This window comes from Miniopterus schreibersii (assembly GCF_964146895.1).
Source record: "Miniopterus schreibersii genome assembly, chromosome: 16".
In the NCBI taxonomy this organism is placed as follows: domain Eukaryota; kingdom Metazoa; phylum Chordata; class Mammalia; order Chiroptera; family Miniopteridae; genus Miniopterus; species Miniopterus schreibersii.
This window is the reverse complement of record NC_138116.1, coordinates 18,164,671-18,183,427: the sequence shown is the minus strand read 5'-3', so window position 1 is coordinate 18,183,427 and position 18,757 is coordinate 18,164,671. Positions and strand designations below refer to the sequence as shown.

General features: G+C 51.6%; 1 protein-coding gene across 2 annotated transcripts; it reads left to right on the top strand.

Annotated features, from left to right (window-relative positions):
• MYCBPAP (MYCBP associated protein) lies at positions 1-17,871 on the top strand. 2 transcript variants are annotated; one of them, XM_081115755.1, is made up of 19 exons: positions 1-193; positions 5,146-5,273; positions 6,120-6,279; positions 6,431-6,534; positions 7,318-7,504; positions 7,728-7,843; positions 8,379-8,529; positions 9,373-9,488; positions 9,578-9,693; positions 10,165-10,276; positions 10,823-11,012; positions 11,461-11,648; positions 12,659-12,805; positions 13,300-13,734; positions 14,135-14,256; positions 14,988-15,103; positions 15,545-15,690; positions 15,854-16,024; positions 17,697-17,871. In XM_081115755.1, exons 1-19 carry the CDS (start codon positions 118-120, stop codon positions 17,796-17,798), a joined length of 2,883 nt encoding a protein of 960 aa, XP_080971881.1. In that variant the 5' UTR covers positions 1-117; the 3' UTR covers positions 17,799-17,871. The 2 variants fall into 2 exon arrangements, 1 of the variants encoding a protein (XP_080971881.1); XR_013997363.1 differs by lacking the exon at positions 15,545-15,690.
• The last annotated feature ends 886 nt before the right edge of the window (positions 17,872-18,757 follow it).

The following is an 18,757-nucleotide window of genomic DNA, read 5'->3' as shown; positions in this document are numbered from 1 at the left end:
GCGCGGGGCGCTGGTTGCTATGGACGCGGAGGGCGGCCGCTGGGCGCGCGGGGGCGCGGGGCCGCCACCGTATCCCGGGCCCCGGGGTAGGACCGAGTTCTCAGACAGGGCGACACTATGAAGTCTCTAAAGAAGGAGTCCCGCCTCCGAATACCCCCGAGCAAATTCCTGGAGGCCGCAGAGAGCTTGAAAGGTTGGTGCTGCCCGCCTTGGGCGCTCAGGAGGACCCGGCAGGGGCGGGGCGGCGGTTCCTACACGGGGCCTGGAGGATGGGGGTGACACCAGGATGGAGGTGAGGAGGATTGAGGGGCCAGGCGTACTCCACACCTGCGGGAGGATGAACACCCTCCTTCCAAGGGAGGGGGCACAGGGCCCTGGCGCCTTGAGGATGGGGACAGAGGAAGTGGGGGGCTGACTGAGGCCTCGGGGATCAGTTGTTGGGGAGATGGCCTTGGACAGGAAGGCACAGGAGACCCCTACTGGGAACCATGTCTTAGGACTGGACGAAGGGAGAATGGGGGGGGGGGAGAGAACCCAATGTGTGTGGGGGCGGCACATGTGGAGGTGGTGAATCCAACAACCTTGGTGGGATTTTGGGGGGAGGGTGTCACCTAAGAGTTCTGCTGGAAAAACCCAAGAAATGCTAACTTGGCTAGTTCTATTTCTGGCTACCTTTTCCCACGACTTGCCTTTTTCAGCTGGGTGACACCCATCCCACTTGTTTAACCTGGAGACAGTCACTAGACGTGACAGCTTCCTGGCCTCTGCAGCTACCCTCTGGTTGCAGGTGGGAGAGCCCCAGGGTGCCTGACAGCGGACGGATCCCCAAGGACATGTTCCCATTTGCAACTCACCCTCCCTTCCATCTTTTTTTGCTGTTTCCACTTATTGAGGGCCTGATGTGTCTGGGCACTAAGCTGGGCAACAAAGGTATTGGGTGTTAACTGTGTGACCCCAGCTCTCAAGAAATCAATTCTAATGAACTCCCAGAGGAGTAAGCAGACAATATAAATGCTATCATTTAGGTGCCTGTAGGCGTTAAGAGGGCTCAGAGCACCTGACCCAGGCCGTGGATGGTAGATTTAGTGGGGAAGGTTTTCTGAAGAAGGTGGCATTTGTGGCCAACCAAAAACAAAAAAATGGAGCAGTTTACCTCTCCAGGTCTCAGGAGCAGCATGAGCTGAGGCATGGAACCGTGACGGTGTATGATCTTGGCCAGGGCAGAGGTGGTGAGTGTGGAGGAGAGGGACAGGAGCCAGAGGGGCCTGCACAGGTGGGCAAAGGTCAGACCATGAAAGGGCTTTCTGTGCCCTTGCAGGCCCTGGGGAGATCCAGCCTCAGAGTCACTTCGAAAGCCCAGTGTGAGGAGAGGGGCCGACCTGGAGTCAAACTAACAGCTGATTTTCAGTATGGCTTTCTTTAATGCTTCCTTATAGTATGAAAGTCCGATTTAGGCTGCGTTGCGATGCTGTTCCAGATACACTTTTTAGCAGCTAAGAGAGAAAGAGAGAACAGCTGGTCTCCTTTCCCAAGGGCAGTCAAGGGCTTTCCTAGCTACTGCTTACCTAGTTTCTGGAGATCTTATCAGATCTGAACAAATCAAGGAAAGATTTTTCACTGCATATTTTTAATAAGGGGAAATTGAGCTTATTAAATAGCCCTTGAGTTAATAACATGCACCAGGGTGAGGAGAAAAAAACCCAAAGTGTTTAGTTCCCCTAAATATCTCAGGGAAAGCCTCTAACTACTCCCTTCCCCCCACTAGAATACAGCTAATCTAAGAGTGTCATTTTGTAATCTTGTGTTATGTTGCTCCAAGGTCTCTCTGAATTATAAGCAAAAAGGCAAGCAAATATTGTGACTGTAAACCTGTTATAGAGGCCCCAGCCCTTTTTACTCTCAAGTCTTGTTACTAGGGAACAGGGGAGTCCCAGCAGTTCCAGATCCCCCTCGCCCATCAAGTAAAGCTCTGCCCTGATAGGGACAGCCCCTCCCTGAGTCTCTCCAGAGCAACCCTGAGGTCAGAATTTCCTGAAGACTTTAATCAACACAAAAAGAATAACATTTAGATAAAACAAGCAGAAAAATAGAGTCCAGGTTTCTTCTCCCTCTGCAGCTATCCCCTCTCCCCCACCGCTCCCTCCCTACCTGACCTGAACACCTTGTTTCTAGCTGCCTGGTCTAGCCCCAGCAAAGGTGTCACCTGACTGCCCCACGCAAGGGGGCTGGTGTCAGGATCAGCTATGTGACTCACCAGGAGCCCCACTCAGCTTGGGTTTCCAGACCAGAAAAAATGAAATAGCCAGGCCTCTGCGGGGTCAATAGTGAGACACACTTTGACCCTTCAGAGTCTTCCCACAGTTCCTAAAGTGACCCCCATGGGATTGTTCTTCCTCCTTGGTCTCCCCAACTTGCCTCTGCCCCTCTGGTCCCCCTGGCTTATCCTCACTGGATGAATCACTCTGAAGCGCTGCTCTTATTTCAGTCCCCTGGGCCAAACCTCCTTCCTGCTGATGCTTCAACTTCGCTTTGCAAAGCCATCACGCCCTGGGGTTCCTCTTGTCCTCAACATCACCCCCACCTCCCCAACAAGCTTTCTGTGTCACCACACCTCAGAAATGCCATAATCAGTCCCGCCTCATCTTTGCTCCAACTGTGATGCCACCTGGAACACCTCTGTCTGCTGCTCCACCTGTGCCAAGCCTTCCTGTCCTTCAAGGCCTAACGTAGACTGGGAAGCATCCTCTGAGCCCTGCAGCTGCTCTTCTGAACCTTTGGCTAGAGCCCTAAACTGTGTGATCCACATCCATCTGTTCCTGCTTTGATATGGAACCAAACCTATTATCTGTGCCACTAATTTTAGGCCCTTCTTTTATGATTGGTGTGCGTTAGTGTCTGATGCATTTCTCAGTTCCCCAGCAGAAGGAGCCATATTTTAACCCTTTATACCATCTTCTCCATAGTTTATAGCACCTAGGAGGTGCTTGGTAAATCTTCTCCAGGGTGAATTGAAGTTTAAAATCTATGTATGATTTGGAATATTTTATTTACTAGAGCACACCATTCCCTGACTGTATATTAAAATAATAACCTCAGAAAAACCTCAGCCCAGAGTTTCACTGACTGTTTCAGAAATCTTCAGCAATGGTGAAGTTTTATCAATTCATACACAGTCATTATATACCCACCAGTAAAAAGCGCAGAGCTGGAGATGTTTAATTCCCTTGGGAAGGTGTAGAACCAGCCAAGGTGATAGAGGGAGGAAGCAGATGTCCTGGAAAATAGAAATAATACAAAACATTTATAAAAGCAGACCTTCAGGTGGTCTTGGGCTGCCACCAATTTTGGTGACTATGTAGAAGGAAGAGGGGAAGTAGAAATCAAAACCTAAGGCTGCATGTCCACGTGGTGGCAGGTGGGACCAGAGCCATGCGGTTTAGCTGACAGTGCTCCTGAGTTTCCGCTGACCCCATTGCTGAGGGGATGGACTCTGGCCCATAGGCAGAATTTAGAGTTATGTTTAGAATGATTCTGGCTTGGGTTTTTTATGTGGGGTTGTTGTTTTTTTTGCCACCAATTATGTGGGCATTTCCTAAAAAAGAGTTTGACTTTGGTAAGCAAAGCACTGGCTTTGATGGTATAGCGACGTTGCCTCTGAAAAAGTAGAGTACTGTGAGAAGCAGTGGACCAAGTCCTGTTTTAAAGTCCCTGAAGTCAGGATTTGGGTTTTCCTTTGATTAATTTCTGTAGGCCTTACATCAAACCATTCTAAACCAGAGGGCAGCAGACAGGAGGATACCAGCCAGAGAAATGAGATGCATTTGAAACTGTTAACCCACCTCTGTGGAAGGAAGGCAGGGAGTGTCCTCAGTGGAGTATAACTCACTCCTGCCCCATGAGTTCTCAGTGCTGTGCTTGGCATGGTGCATGAGAAAAATAGGCTCATATCTCTCCACTTTTCTCCAGTCCCCTGTAACCGCTTCATTACTGCAGTAGATGCTTCAATAATCGCCGTCTCACACCCCCTAATCCATTCCTTGCTACGTCATGACCCGCGGGGTGAAGACTTAAGTCCTTTACACGGCTCACTAAGATCTTCGTGATATGACTCCTACTTCCCTCTCCAGGCACAACTTCCAACCTCCCACCTCGCTACACTCCAGCTATTTTAAAAGCATGCTTTGAGTTCCAGGGGTGTGCTCTGTTCTCTCTCGCCTCTAGGCCTCTTTATGCTAGTGCCTTTAGAATGCCTGGTCCCCAAACCCTTCCCCTTGTCTATGTTCTCTTCATCCTTCAGCTCTCAGTTTAAACATCACCTCCTTAGGAAGCCCTCTTTGACTATCCCCAAAATTGAGCCGGGACCCCCTGGCTGCTCCTATAGTTCTGCCTGACAGCCTTGTCTCCCATGGGTGTGTGCTCTTTGAAGCCTGAATCTCTGCCTTGTATCCCCAGAGCCTAGCAGTGCCTGGCACATAGAAAATATTTAAACAGTATTTATTAAGTGAAAGAGCATGAAATAAATGGTTAGTGATGAATGTTTTTGTTTCTTCCCAGAGCATTTGTAGTTTAACCAGTGTCTTAAGAAACCTGATGCCTTCACCCAGGAGAAGGGATCAATGCCAGCGATGGAGGAGGCTGAGAAAGCATCTAGCCCAGTTGTCCCAAACCACCGGGCATCAGAACCACATAGGGAGTTTTTAAAAACACAGATCCCCAGGCCCTGGCTCCACTCACGAGCCAGAAAGCTGTATTTGTAAAAACTCTCCAGAAGATTCTGAGGCAGACATTTGACAAATACTTGGAAACCACTGATTGAGCCTAGCTTCCTCTTTTTTTACAAAAAGGAAGACTGAGACTAAGACAGGTTAAGTGATGTACCCAAGGTTGTCCAGCTCATAAGTAGCACAGCCTGGAATGAAACATCTCTTGATCTCAATTCCAGCTGCAGAAGCCTCAGTCCCTGTGGTAGGCCAAGGGCAATGGGTAGGGGGGCCTTCAAGAAGGAACTCCCGTTGCCCCAGTGAGGTGCTGCCCACGTCACCTTGGCAGGCTCCACTGTCCATCCGTGTGGTCAGCTCTGACTCCCACCATGGAGTCTAATATAAATCTGTTTTGAAGCATTTGTAACTTTCTGCTGCTTTTCAGAAAAGAAGCGGGCAAAGGTACCTGAACAGCCCACACCTCCCATTCAGGAAGAACCTGAGCCTATTAGCAATGTCCTACAAGGAGATGACATTCTTGCCTTAGCCATTAAGAAGGAAGACTTGAAGAAGGTAAAAACGAAGTCCCTGGATCCCTTCCTGCAAAAACTTTTCTTTTCCAGCCTGTGTGTTCGAGAACATCAACCATGTCCTCCATCTCTACCGCCTCCCTCCTCATAGGGAGTGTCTGATTCCATGGAAAAATCCATTGGACACAAATTCTTTTCACTTCTGCAGCTAAAGGAATTTACTGTTTGTTTTAACATTCCTGAGATTCATATAGAACCACAGGGGAATGAGACGGTGAGGTATCTTGCTCCCCACGGAGGCAAGAGACATCATCCCCATTTCACAGAATGGAAAATGAGTTTAAGAAGCAAAGCTACAGATGTGGATAAAGCTGCTAATCCCTAACCCCAGGCTTTACCTGGAAGAGTCAGGCACTTCTCACCTGAACTGTCTGGAGGCTTAAGATGTTTGTTTTTAAATCCTCACCAAAGGATATGTTTATTGATTTGGAGGGTGGGGGCAGGTAGAGAGAGAGAGAGAGAGAGAGAAACAGCAGTGTGAGAGAGAAACATAGATTGGTTGCCTCTCCTACGTGCCCCACCTGGGGATCGAACCCGAAACCTAGGTATGTGCCTCAACCTGAAATCGAACCCACAACCTTTTGGTGTAGGGGACAGCGCTCAGCCCACTGAGCCACGAGCCAGGGCATAAAATGTTATTTTCCCTGCTCCAGGACATTATCAAGTCTCATGTCTGTTGCATAGGCGTTTCCTCGACAGAACACATGGACAGAGCTGGAGAAACAGATTTGTCAGCCTTCAGGAATTCCACGAAGACTCGGGACAGGAGATGGGTGGTGTTTTCCCTCCTCCAGATCGCAAGTGGAATTCTCCTCTGTTTTCTTTTTAGCAACACATTCCTCGCTTTATTAAAGCAGAAGATAAACCTGTCATTACCCAGAAACTTACCATCCGTAAACTCAAACCCAAGGATCCTAGGAGGAAGGTCTGCCACTTTGTAGCACATCCTACCACTCCAGATGCAACCACGAAGCCCCTGGACTACTCTGGTATGCCCAGCCCTGGCCCCGGCATCGCTGGTCTCTGAATTCATGGGTCAGCCTTGAAAGACAGCGGGGTCTCCATCAGAAAGCAGCCCCCTTGAATCGTTTACATTCGCTAGCTACAGCTTGTCTTTCCCCTCCTCTTTCCTCCACCCAGGTCCAGGTGACAGTTTCTGTAGCGGTAACCAGATCCTGCCTCACCACATCTTGGGAAGTCTCCAGGACTTCAGGAGAATTGCAGTTGCTCAAGGGAACACCCAGGTCCGTTTGTACAGAGCTGCCTGGACAAGAGAAGTCACTGAAGTCATTTCAGTCTCACACCTGGCAGAGCCAGGCAGACCCGGGGTTAAAAAGACAGTCCAGTCTCTGGGCCCCGGGGGTCTGAATTGATAAGTGACCCTCCCCCAAATAGTGACAAGGACTTAAGCTAGTTTCAGCTGATGTCAGAAAGTCTCTATAAGGATTTGGAGGTGCCTCAAGGAACTCCCAAGACAATAGTGTGTCTGGCTCTGTTAGACTGAGCCCAGAAAGGCATCAGGGCTCCAGGCCTATTCTCCCTAATCGCCTTCTGCTCCTCTGTCCTGCTCTCCTGGCCGCTCACAGCTCCCAGGGCCACAAAAAGTCAGCTCGTCTCTGACTCTCCCATCATGCAGTGCTGCTCCTTCTCTCAGTTCCTCAGCTTCTCTGCTTTCAGGCAAAGAATCTCATTGGTTAGGGGCTAAGAGGCCTGGGGTCATATAGAAATGGCTCAGTCACCCTGCAGAAAAAGGTGTCAATTAACATCAGTTGTAAGACAGACACACGGACAGATTTTGAACATGATCTTAGAACAGAGGTCCCCATTCTGGGGGGGAGGGGACTGACAGTGGTTTCCAAGGCCCCCTGGTTCTGTGATTCATTTTCTGTCACAACCTTAGGGTCCTAAAGAGGAAGGATCCTCAGCAGAGAGGGAGGACAGCAGGGATTCAGGCCTAGAGAAATCTCAGGTCATCCCCAGTTTATCGCCTCTCACCACCCTGCGCACGCTTCTGTTGTACTTTTCAGCTGGCTGAGCTGATACACACCCTTCCCTCTATGAAGAGCACCCTCATCTCAGCTGCAGAAGAGCTGAAGCAGAAAGCACCCAAAGAAGAGAAGGCACATCCCTGGGCCCCGCCTCCGCAGCACAACTTTATGAAAAACTGGCAGCGTAACCTGGCCCTGTGGAAGAGGCAGCGGGAGGCCCTCAGTGGTGAGCGGAGAGGCCTCATGCGGCACCCAGGCCCTGCTGCTGCTGTGCATTTTCTCTTCCAGCGCCCGTCCAGAGGTGGATTCAGGCCGAGCACATCTGTGCCATTCACCCCCTCCCCAGTGTTTCTCACTTAGTGGGTCCTGAAATCAGCCCAGTGCTGAGTGCTGAGCCCCTGTTTGTGCTGACTCGGTGGAGAGGCTGCATTCTTGGCTGTTCTCTCTAGAAAGTCTGAAGAAACCTGTCGGCGAGCTGCTGATGCACATCGGGGAGACCTACAGACAGATCCGGGAGGAGCAGGAGCTCATTGACCGAGCGCTGCCGACACAGCACGATGGGAAGGCAAGGACAAGGATGGCATTCCCAAAGCGCCGTGTGAGGAGGCTGGACGCCGAGATGGCTGCCTCAGTTTGCACATTGGGGGACAAAATCTATCCATTGCAAAGCATTGTTAAGCCCTGGAGGCCTTTACCAAAATTACATCATTGGTCCTATTATTGGGCATTCAGGGACTGGCCAGTTAAGGAATTCAGCCTGTGCTGGTCACTGGTAGTGAATTTGAGGAGAAAGATAGCACAGGTGCTGAGTTATTACAATAGTCGTAGTGTTCTCTCTTAAATGCTGAGGCTCCAGCTTTTGGACAACCCAGGGTCCCATGTTGTGTCTGGTATGTCCGTGCAGTGTCTGTACCACCCACACTGCCTGGGGCCAGATAAAGGCTACGAGAGGGCGTCCTGAGAACAAGAAAGTGCGTGCTTCTCTCCCGCTCTCCTGGCTGCAGCGAATCCCAAGAGCGAGCACCTGTGGTCTCCCAGGCCCCCCACCAGCCCTTCTCCAAGGTGTCCAGGTGATCAGACTGTCTGTCCTTTCTTGCCAGTGCTCTGAGGAGACCAGCGGGTTCTGGAGTCGACTAGAATACTTGGGAGATGAAATGACAGGTCTGGTCATGACGAAGACAAAAGCTCAGCGTGGCCTCCTGGAGCCAATCACTCGCATCAGGAAGCCTTACTCCATCCAGGAGGAGATGGGTGAGGAGCGGGGCACCTGGTGACTGCCTAGGAGCGGGGGCAGCGTCCCATAACCTTACGGAGGTCCAGTTCCCTCTTCGGTAAGACAGTGATATACGGAAGAGGTGGCAGAAGAGAGTGGGACAGAGGCTCTAGGGCAGTGCCGTCCAGTGCGGCAGCCGTGAACAGCTGTGGCTGCTGAGCACCTAAATATGGCTAGTCTGAATGGAGATGAGCTGTAAGTGTAAACTACACACTGATTCGTATGAAAAATATATTGTAGTAATAATTTTTATATTGATTACATGTTGAAATGATAATGTTTTGATACAGCGGAGTAAACTGTATTACTAAAATTAATTCCCCCTGGTTTTTTTTTTACCTTTTTCAACCATCTAGACAATTTTCAATTATGTGCTTCCCATTTGTGGTTTGCGCAATATTTCCATTGGGTAGCACTGCTTTAAAGGCTGCCAGGCTGCCTAGTTTCAGAGCAAGCTATTTGGCCTCTCTGGCCCTCACTGTCCACATCTAAAATACTGAAGGGACTGGGAGAGGGTAAAAGGAAGCATGATGTATAGTAAGAGGTTCTGGCCCGTTGTTAAACACTCAATAGAAGGCAGCTGCTATTGTTTTTATCACCATCCAACGATTTGATGGTTTGGAAGCTAATTTCACTGGAGTCCTGTGTGGGATTGCTGAGGCCATAGGAATGGGGCAGGAGGACTGGAGCCCAGCTACACAGGGAAGCTGTTTCCCCCTTTCCCAGAAATGCTGCTGGGATGGATGTGTCCAGAGCCCTTGAGAGTGAGGGGAAAGGGGCACACAGCAGCCTGTTCTTAGGGTCCTTGTACCCTGCTGTAGGACTGCTGGCCCGGAAGGATGCTTGGTACCGCTACACCTGGGATCGGAGCCTGTTTCTGATCTACCGACGCAAGGAGCTGCAGAGCGTCATGGCAGAGCTGGATTTTAGCCAGCAGGTTGATAGTACCTCTGTGCCCTGTCTGAGGCCCCTTAGGGTGGCACCTGTCTTCAGTCAACTAAACTTTCCTTTCTTTGTCTCTCTGAGGATATTGATGGCCTAGAGGTGGTGGGCAGAGGGCAGCCCTTCTCAACTGTTACAGTGGAAGACTTTCCAGTGTCTGAAGAGAGCCAGAAAAGTTCCTCTGAAGACACAGTGAACTTGTGAGTCAGGCCCCGGGCCCCAGGGAGAGAGGTCGGGGAGTGGACAGTGTTCAAGGACAGGTTTCCCTTCCTGAAATCAGGGTGCCTCCATCCCAGCCTCTCCTAGTGGCTGCCACTCCCTCCTCGAGCCCGTTCCAACACCTGTGCTAGCTTCCCTGTAGCCATCTGTTCCCTCCTAGCACCCAGCTCCTAGTGGGGATTTCCCAGACCTCCCTTCACTGGTAAGTGGGGCTGCTGCAGATGCTCCACTGTGCACACTGACTGCCTCAGCAAGAAGAGTCCCCGTGTGTCCAAGAACCTCCCACCTCTAGGGACAGAGCAAGACTGAGCTGACCTCCGGTGGAGCTGATGATACTCCATCAGAGACAGAGCAGGGTACCTCTCCAGACTCTCTGGCAACCATGCCGTGGGCTCCATGTGGCAAGACTATGGCAACTTCAGGGAAAATGCATCATTTTTTTTTTTTTACAGAGATGTATTGACCGGTTTCCCTGATGCAGCCCCCATGCCTATTCTTGGCCCTTCTCTGCTGTTCTGTGGGAAGCCGGCCTGCTGGATCAGAGGCAGTAACGCCCAGGACAAGGTAAACCAGCCTTTACTCTCACCCATCTGCTGGATAGGCCTCCCTTGGGTGCAGTCTCAAGGTGACTGGCAGTCACAAGGAGCTCGCAGTCTCCTACTTGCCTTTTTATCTGGTCTTGCATTCAGCGCGTCTGAAAATGGTAACAGCGACACTAGCTTGAGCCAGAATAAAGTCACAAGGCTGAAAAGAAAGTGTCACACTCCACTCAGTCTGTATCTAGCCCTCAAGCATATAAATAAGCAAACTTCTCAAACTGGTGTGGCTCTAAGAAGGTTCTAAAATATTCTTCAGATGCTAAGGAGCAGAAATGTTCATCAGATATAAAATCTGTTTTAGCTTCTCTTCTTACTGTTGATGGCACCTCAGGGACAGCCACTATTGGGGTATGACACCACTCTGTCTGAGAGAGGCCAGGCCCTGGAGGCCCAGGACACAGGACTTTCAGTGTCAAACCCAGAGACGTTCCTGGCAAGCCAGGATGCGTCCGTCACCCTAGGCCAGGGCCTCCCTCAAAGACGTTTCTCAGAACGTCTCCTCCTTCCCCAGAAGCATGTTGGAATTGCTGTCCGCTTGACCTTTGAAACTCTAGAAGGGCAGAAAACATCTTCGGAACTGACTGTGGTCAATAACGGCACAGTAGCCATTTGGTATGACTGGCGGCGGCGGTCCCAGCTGGACTCTTTTCAAGACCTGAAGAAGAACAGGACACAGCGGTTTTACTTTAATAATCGGGAAGGTACGTAGGAAAAGTGGCCCTACTCCCCTTGATGTCCGAGAAGCTAAAGTCTAGCCAGTGCTCTGCCTCCTGAATGTTTAAGCCCCTCTTCCCTGCCTCCTCCCTTTCATTTCTTCTGTGGCAGTGTGATCTCCTGACTCATGTCTATTGGGGGTGGGGAGGTGAGCCACTGGGGAGCAGAAGCATTCTAGGAGTTCAGTTAACTGTTACACAGGTGTGAGGCTAGGATGACCAGCTGTGCCTGTTTCCAGGGGCTTTGCCATTTCAGCACTGAAAGTCCCACATCTCAGGAAAACCCTCAGTCCTGGGCAAACTGGGATGGTTGGTCACCCTCCCTGGGGCTCAGTTAAATGTATCTGCATAGGCTTAGGGCTCACTTAATTTTGGACATGCAGGCTTGGAGGTCACTGAGCTCCTTGGTGCAAATCTCCATCTCTGCCCTTCTCAGGTGTGATTCTGCCTGGAGAAACGAAAACCTTTACCTTCTTCTTCAAGTCTTTGAATGCTGGGATCTTCAGGGAATTTTGGGAGTTTGCAACTCACCCCACCCTGTTAGGAGGTTCTGCCCTGCAGGTCAATCTCCATGCAGTCTCCCTGGCCCAGGACATTTATAGGGATGAGAGGAAGTTACTGGAGGTAAGGGAGCCCGGACCTTGGCCCCTGTGGAAATCAAATAGGTTACTCAGGTGTGCTTCCTAGCTCTGCCTGCAGGGGTCTTCTTTCTCCCAGCTACTCTTGCTCAACAAACACTTCTCAGGACTTTGTGATATAATAGATGGGTGGGCAGGCAGGAGGAGGGGCAGCTTTGAGCTCCATGTGCCTGGCTCCCACCCCCAGAAAGAGATGAGACTGGGCCTTTAGATGCAGACAGCGTGGAAGTGCTTGAGCACAAACATAAGGAATGACCCTGCACCCTGGTACTGTGTCTGTTCACTGCTGTCTGGTACCCTCCAGTGGAGTTGCATTTACCTGGCAAGACTTCACAACCAGGCAAAACCACAGAGAGCAATTCAACTGGTGGGGCCAGCACCCAGGAGTGAGTGTGAGGTGTGAACTGGGAACCTGCTGGGCCCCTATCAGGTCCAAAGCCTGGCCATCTAGTGCTGCACTTCGTCATTGAAAGCTGTGCTGCTTTATTCACTGTGGTCCCCAAACACGAACCAGCTACTTCAGCCGAGGCTCAGCCTGCGGTGATCAGAGATAATTTTGACAAATGCAGTGTCTGCTTTACTCGCTAGTATAGGACTGGCCTCTCTCTCGAGATGACCTTGTTTCTGTGATGACTGTGTGGCCAAATCACATTCTCAGCACGGCCCAAACCACACTGCCCCTGGCCCTGGCCCCACAAGGGAGCAACTTCTCTGAAAATGGTTCCTCCTTGGGATCTTATCAGCCTCTTCTAGGGAACAAGGATTTGGGGGGGACCCAAGGAGTTCTGGGTCTGGGAGTAGTTGTGTGTGTGTGTGTGTGTGTGTGTGAGAGAGAGAGAGAGAGAGAGAGAGAGAGAGAGAGAGACTGAGACAAACAATGGCAAGAACTCAACCCCTAGGAAGGCACAAAGTCCTGAGGGATCTGGCTCCCCTCTGGGATGCAACATGGGTTTTAAAAGCCTGAGCTGCCGCCTTGTGCCACCCTTTCTACCCCAGAAAGAGCTGGCTTCCCACGAGGCAGTCACCATTGTGCAGAGCATGCTACAGGAGCTGCTGGAGGGGATCCTGACCCCGGAGCGTGTCCCATCACCCGTGGACACCTATCTCACGGAGGAGGACTTGTTCCACCACAGGAATCCTCGGGTAAAGGCCCAGCACTGGCCCCTGCCCCTCGTGAGTGCCCCGGGTAGAAGGAATAGCAAGCCCTCCGATGTGCCAGGACCTGTTTTGAGAGTGCATCTTCTATGAGTAACTCGCTCTCCCCTCCCAGCAGCCCTGTGAGGTGGGCACTATTTCTATCCTCACTTTACATAGGGGCAACTGTGGCCCAGGGAGGTTAAGTAATTTGCCTAAGATAACAGCCCCTAAAATGGATGCTTGGTGAGAACTGTTTCACAGACTCCTTCATCCAAACCCAGTATTACTTGGAAGCTCACAAGCAAAAGAAATGCTTGACGTTGGAGATGCTCAGGTTGAAGGGGAAGCGGGGAGGCCCTCTGGCCACAAGCACTCCTGCTGGCTTCCTCCCTGCCTCCTCCACCAGTGCTCCTGAGGGAACAGGAAACCAGAGCAGGTTCACGGGCTCTGGGTGACCCACGCCCAGCCTCCCCGTCACGTGCCCTCCCTTGCCTCTGCAGCTGCATTACCAGTACCAAGTGGTACAAAACCTGCATCGACTGTGGCACCAGCACATGATCCTGCCCTCCAAGACCGAGGAGGTCAGGCCTGCGGAGGAGGAGCACGTCGGCCCCAGGATCAGGGCCACCAGGACCCAGTCAGGCTATTTGGAGAAGGCCCCGCTGAAGGCCGAGTCTTTCACACACTCTCGGACCCCAGTCTCGGAATCCCAACCAGCCAGGCAGGACAGTATGTACCTCAAGGACTCCCAAGATTCTTTCAGGTCCCAGAAGACCAGAGTAGGGACCAAGAGTTCTCAGCGGAAGAGCATCATGGAGGAGATCCTGGTGGAGGGGAGCCGGGACGTGGAGAGCGCCAAGAGTGCCAAGAGCCCCTGGGAGCTGCAGGGCCTTCCCCCGCTAGAGTGGAACCTCAGCCTGGAGGACTTCAGAAAGGTGCTTCCTTGACCCTGATGGGGTGGGTGGGAGAAAATAGCTCTGGCACAGCTGGGTGAGGGAGGGCTCCAGCAGTGCCTCTTGTCCCCATGGACAAAGAAGTGAAACCTTCTCCCAGAGAAAGCAGTCTCTTGGGTCTTCTCCTTTTGTCTCAGGTGCCTAGGCCACTGTGGTGCAGGAAGGGGTCCTTCTCTGACCCTGGCAAGCCTTGGAAAAGGGATTTGTAGGAACAGATTTCTGAGGGAGGTCCCAGGCTCCCACCAAAGGCACCCCAGACAGCTTCTCCATGGCTGTATCCCCTCCTTCACACCTGTCCTCACAGCACCCGTCACTAGAGGACACAGGGGCTCTTAGTGTCCTTGGCAGAAGGGTTGCTCATGGAACCTGTGAACCCTGCCAGGCAGTGATGACACTCCCTGAGGAGAACCAGAGAGAAGACGTCCTAATCACGCTTAACAAAGCAGCCCTGGAGCTGTGCCAGGGACAGAGGCCACTGCAGTCTGACTTCCTGTACCAGATGTGGTAGGTACCCCACCAGGAGAGCTGGCCCCATCTCCTCCCTTGGTGGCACCTGACCAGAGGTTCTGAGCAAATAGTCCCAAGACTCAAGGGAACTGAGCTCCCCTTGAGCTCTGATTGCTAAAAGATTGCTGCAAACATTCTATGCCTGGGGAGGGGGAGAAAACAAAAACAAAAAACACATTCCATGCTTGGCACCTGCCACGGCAGCCCCTACAACCACCTGCTGCTCCCTGCGGAGCAGTCACAGCAGAGGAAGCATCTAGACCTTTATTTTTTTCTCTATCCTTGTTCCTTCTCAATGAGCAGAGGAATGAACAGGAGAAACCAGAGGGCGGTGAGAAGAGGGGCATATTCCACAAAAAGCCTCACTTCTTGGTTGTCAGCCTTCCTGTCGCCTGTTTGGAACTTGCTCGGACAGGCTCAGAGGGGATAGGTATTTGCAAAGCCCTCAGAACACCTCCCCGAGAGCGTCGTGCTGGAAATATCATGCAAGGTCCAGTCATGGTTTCAAGCTGGAGTTTCGACTGACCTAGCCCTAGGCCCAGGTGACTTTTTCTTGGCTGAAACCAGATTTCCAGCTGAACATTTGCACAGGTGCTGGCTGGATAGGGGCACAGCATTTCCATGGCAGCTCCTGGCACCAGTGTCTTGGAAGGGAAGGATCCAAACCTCTGTAGGTTCCAGGGCAGATAAAGGGTGATGGCTTTTCTCCACTGTGTCTTGGCCCCTAGTTTGCAGCTGTGGCGGGATGTGATCGACAGCCTGGTGAGCAACTCCCTGTGGCTGAGAGCTCTGCTGGGCCTGCCTGAGAAGGAGACCACCTATTTGGACATGCCAGAAGAGCTAGGTCAGACTCTGCACAGCCATGCCTGCACATAGTCTCCCCCATCCCACTGCCTCAGCCTCTCGCACCCCTCTGGTGGAACTTCTGTTGATCCATGGAGTAGGCCCCTGCTACCTTTTTACCTGTTGCCAAGATTTGGAACCCAGAATCAACCTTAGTATCACCTTGGTTCACTTCCCTCATTTTACGTATGGAGTCCCAGAAGGATTAAAGGATTTGCCCATGCCATACATGGGGAAGTGGTGGAGCTGGGACTAGAACCAGCCCTCTTGCGCCTGCCCCACAGTCCTGTTCCACAAGGCCATGCCACCCCCAAACCAGGGGCTCTGCTCCTAGCCTGTGGGAATTTTCTCAAAGCTGCTGAGAGCGCTTTGCTTTTCCCGACTCTTGCCTGTGGGGTCAGCTAGGCCACAGGCTCCATTCTCTTCCATTCACCTCCCACAGATCGAAAATCACCTTCTGTCATGGAAGCGAAGGTGACTTCCGGGAGAGCTGGGAAGGAGGACCGGAGAGGGGCAGGCCAGGAAAGGAAGCAGTTGGGAATCAAAGACAAAGAAGATAAAAAAGGAGCCAAGATACTGGGGAAAGAGGCATGCTATGCTCTAGGACATGGTCTGGCCTGGGCCGGGGCTGTGGGGGACACCAGAGAGGCTTCAGAAAGTCCCTCCTGCTTGCTGCCCCCGCTGTCTCGGTGAGCTGTGGACCTCCCTCAGGAGCCACCGAAGACTATGCATGTCTCATGTCTCCAAGCAGGACCGTTTAAACAGCAGGAAGTACAAGACAAAGGACGACAAGAAACCTATGAAATCTTCAAGTCGGGACAGGCTTTCCTCAGAAGACCCCACCCCTGACAGCGCCACCGCTTCTCAGGAACCCATAGATCCCCTGGTCATGGAGAAATACACCAAGAGGCTGCACACCGAGGTGAGGGCAGCAGAGCGCAGGGCTCAGCCCGCCCCTCCCTCACACCTGCCCTGCACACTTTCCTCCACTCGCTCATTCATCCCATTCATTCTATGAATGATAAGTGCCTACTGCACCCTGATGGAAGCAGAGCTGCCCTTGTGAAGGGCATCCTCGTGTGTGAGACAGACTTCGTGACTAAGTATCACATCTGGTATGCTAGGGGGACAAGGAAGGTCCAGGTGGGGCGGGTGGGCCTCATCGAGATGGTGACATTGAACAGAGACTTAAGGGAGGTGGGGGTCGGCCATGTGGACCCCTGAGGAGGAGTGCCCTAGGGAGAGGAAGCAACTGATGCAAGGGGAGGGAGTAGCCAGGAGGACAGAGGGCAGCGAGGCCACCCAGAGAGAACAGATCATGTGGTCATGTGGGGCTTGGTAGGCCATGTGAGGACTCAGGGTTTTTCTGAGTGAAACAAGAAAGCATACAGGGTTTTGAATAGAGATGTGACATGGTCTGACTTATGGTTTAGAAGATCAGTCCCTCTGACTGCTGTTTGGAAAATAGTCCAGGGGGGAACAGAACCGAAGCCCTTCCCTTTCTGCTGCTCCCACTTCCTCTCTGTGTCAGATGGCTTCTTGGTCGATGTGCTCCTTGGGGGAATACCACGTAGAGTGGATTTCCAGCAAGCATACGGGTTTTGAAACACCGGAGCAACTTCATAACAATGCAGTCTTAAGCAGTAGGTCCTTAGAAACTCATCCATGTGTTGGGTTGGGGTCTCAGTTATTGTTGCTGTCAGTTTCAGAGGGGAGGGCCACAAAGCCACATTCCATCTGTCAGTCTAATGGCTAGGCTTTGTCTTCCTCTGGTGTGGGCAGCTGAGTGGCTGGGATTACATCATGCATTGGGGTAACACTCTGGATCTCATTTGATCAGAAGCTCCATTTGCTGCTGGTGACATCACTGAGATTTCTGAATGTTGATGGCAAGTTATCATAGGTCTCTGAGGACCCATGCGGTGGACTTCCTTGGCTTTCTGAAATTAAGAATCAACTTGCTGAGGCTTGTGTGGTCCAGCCCCACTCAGGGAACAGTTCTGGAAACATTTCAGTATGTGGATCTGTGATCTTACAGACAGGAAAGTTGGTGTCTGTGGGCCAGAGTAGGATTGGGCCATCTCAGGGACTGAGTGGGCACTGCTGCCAGGCACATGTGGCTCAGTTGATTGAGCATCACCCCATGCACCAGGAGATTGCCTGTTCAATTCCTGGTCAGGGCACATGCCGGGGTTGCAGGCTGGATCCACAGTAGGGGCACGCAGGAGGCAGCAGATCAATGTTTCTCTCTCTCTTCCTCCTCCTCTCTGAAATCAATAAAATCATTTTAAAACATAAATAAAAATAAATGGGCACTGCTCCTTGGCCTCCCTAAAATTGCCCCTTTAACCATGCTGGGCTCCAGTGTCCCCATTTGTTCTAGGGGCCAGCGCAGGATTGCCTGCTCAGACTGGTTTGAAAAATATTGCAAAAAGAAAAGTTCTACAGAAATTCTCACCACCTTGGTTTTATCCCCTCTCCAGCTGTTCTCAGTGTGGTGTGAATATATCCACCCTCACAGCATGGTGGGTGCTCCCCTGTGTAGGTGTTTTCCATAGAGCAAACCTTTGCTTATGTTTGTCCTGTTCTTCCAGGTCTATGGGCTCCTGGACTCCCTGGTGACAGACCTGATGGTTCTGGCTGATGAGTTCAGGCCTATAAGGAATGTTGAGGAGCCTTTGCGTCTTTGTACTTGACTAATGTGGCCCAAGCAGCCTTCTGGGCAACCAGTTAACAAACAAATCAATAAAGAACCTTTTAAGTTCCTACCATTTCCATCAAGCTTCACGTCTTGAATGCTGCATCTCAATGAAATCAGCTCATGGTCCAGGTCCTCCATGTCCCACCTGCACTCAGGTCTACCCCACCCTACCCTGTCCCAGTTCCTAGAGTCATCCAACAGGAGGAGAGAGACACACATCTGGGGAGGTGATGTGTGGGATGATGAACCTAAGAACAAGTTGGTAGCAGGACAAGAAATGAAGCAGATGATAGGACAGATAGCATCACCCCTCCTAGTTCCTGCCTCTGGCCTTTCTTGCCCCACACTTTTGGGGTAATGCTTCCTGGAGCCAGATCTTCCCTAAGTGTCATCACCAAGTATGACAAAGCATGAGACTAGGAAACTAGACCTCCTGGTACCTGGTTCCCTGAGATCCTCCCACTTCAGCTGGGTCCAAGCGTGCTGTCCCAGTGTCTGCGGATCACGCTCACCACACTCTTAACCCCTAGAGGCTGGATCCCTTTGTGCTCAGCCACGGTTATTATTCTGGATTCCAGTGCGTCATCTTCCTCCTCGTGTCAAACCCTCTGGCCTCCTTGAGCCACTTTTCTGCCTTAAAACCAGCCTCTCGACTTTACCCTCCCTCCCTTGCTCAGGGAAATGTGAAGTGGGTAAGAAATGGCTCTTGGAAAGAAAGGTGCTCTTAGCTCAGTGTTGTAATTGTTTTCCGGCCTGGCTTCCTGTTACAGAGGGGGCTCTAGGCTCCCCGAGTTTGAAGAACAATTTTGCTAATGGTGGGCTTATTGCCTGAAGAGCTGATGGAGCAGAGGTGGGAGTGGGAGGCTGGGGGAGTGGCCACAGTCTCCCACCCACTTGTCTTTGCATTTGGTGCTTCTGATAAGGACCTAGTGGGCCTCAAGCATCCTTCAGTTG

Coding starts and splice junctions, on each gene's coding strand:
- MYCBPAP (XM_081115755.1), top strand. CDS start 118: ATGAAGTCTCTAAAGAAGGAGTCCCGCCTCCGAATACCCCCGAGCAAA. Junction 6,535..7,317: donor TTGCTCAAGGGAACACCCAG/GTCCGTTTGTAC, acceptor TGTACTTTTCAG/CTGGCTGAGCTGATACACAC. Junction 16,025..17,696: donor CCAAGAGGCTGCACACCGAG/GTGAGGGCAGCA, acceptor CTGTTCTTCCAG/GTCTATGGGCTCCTGGACTC.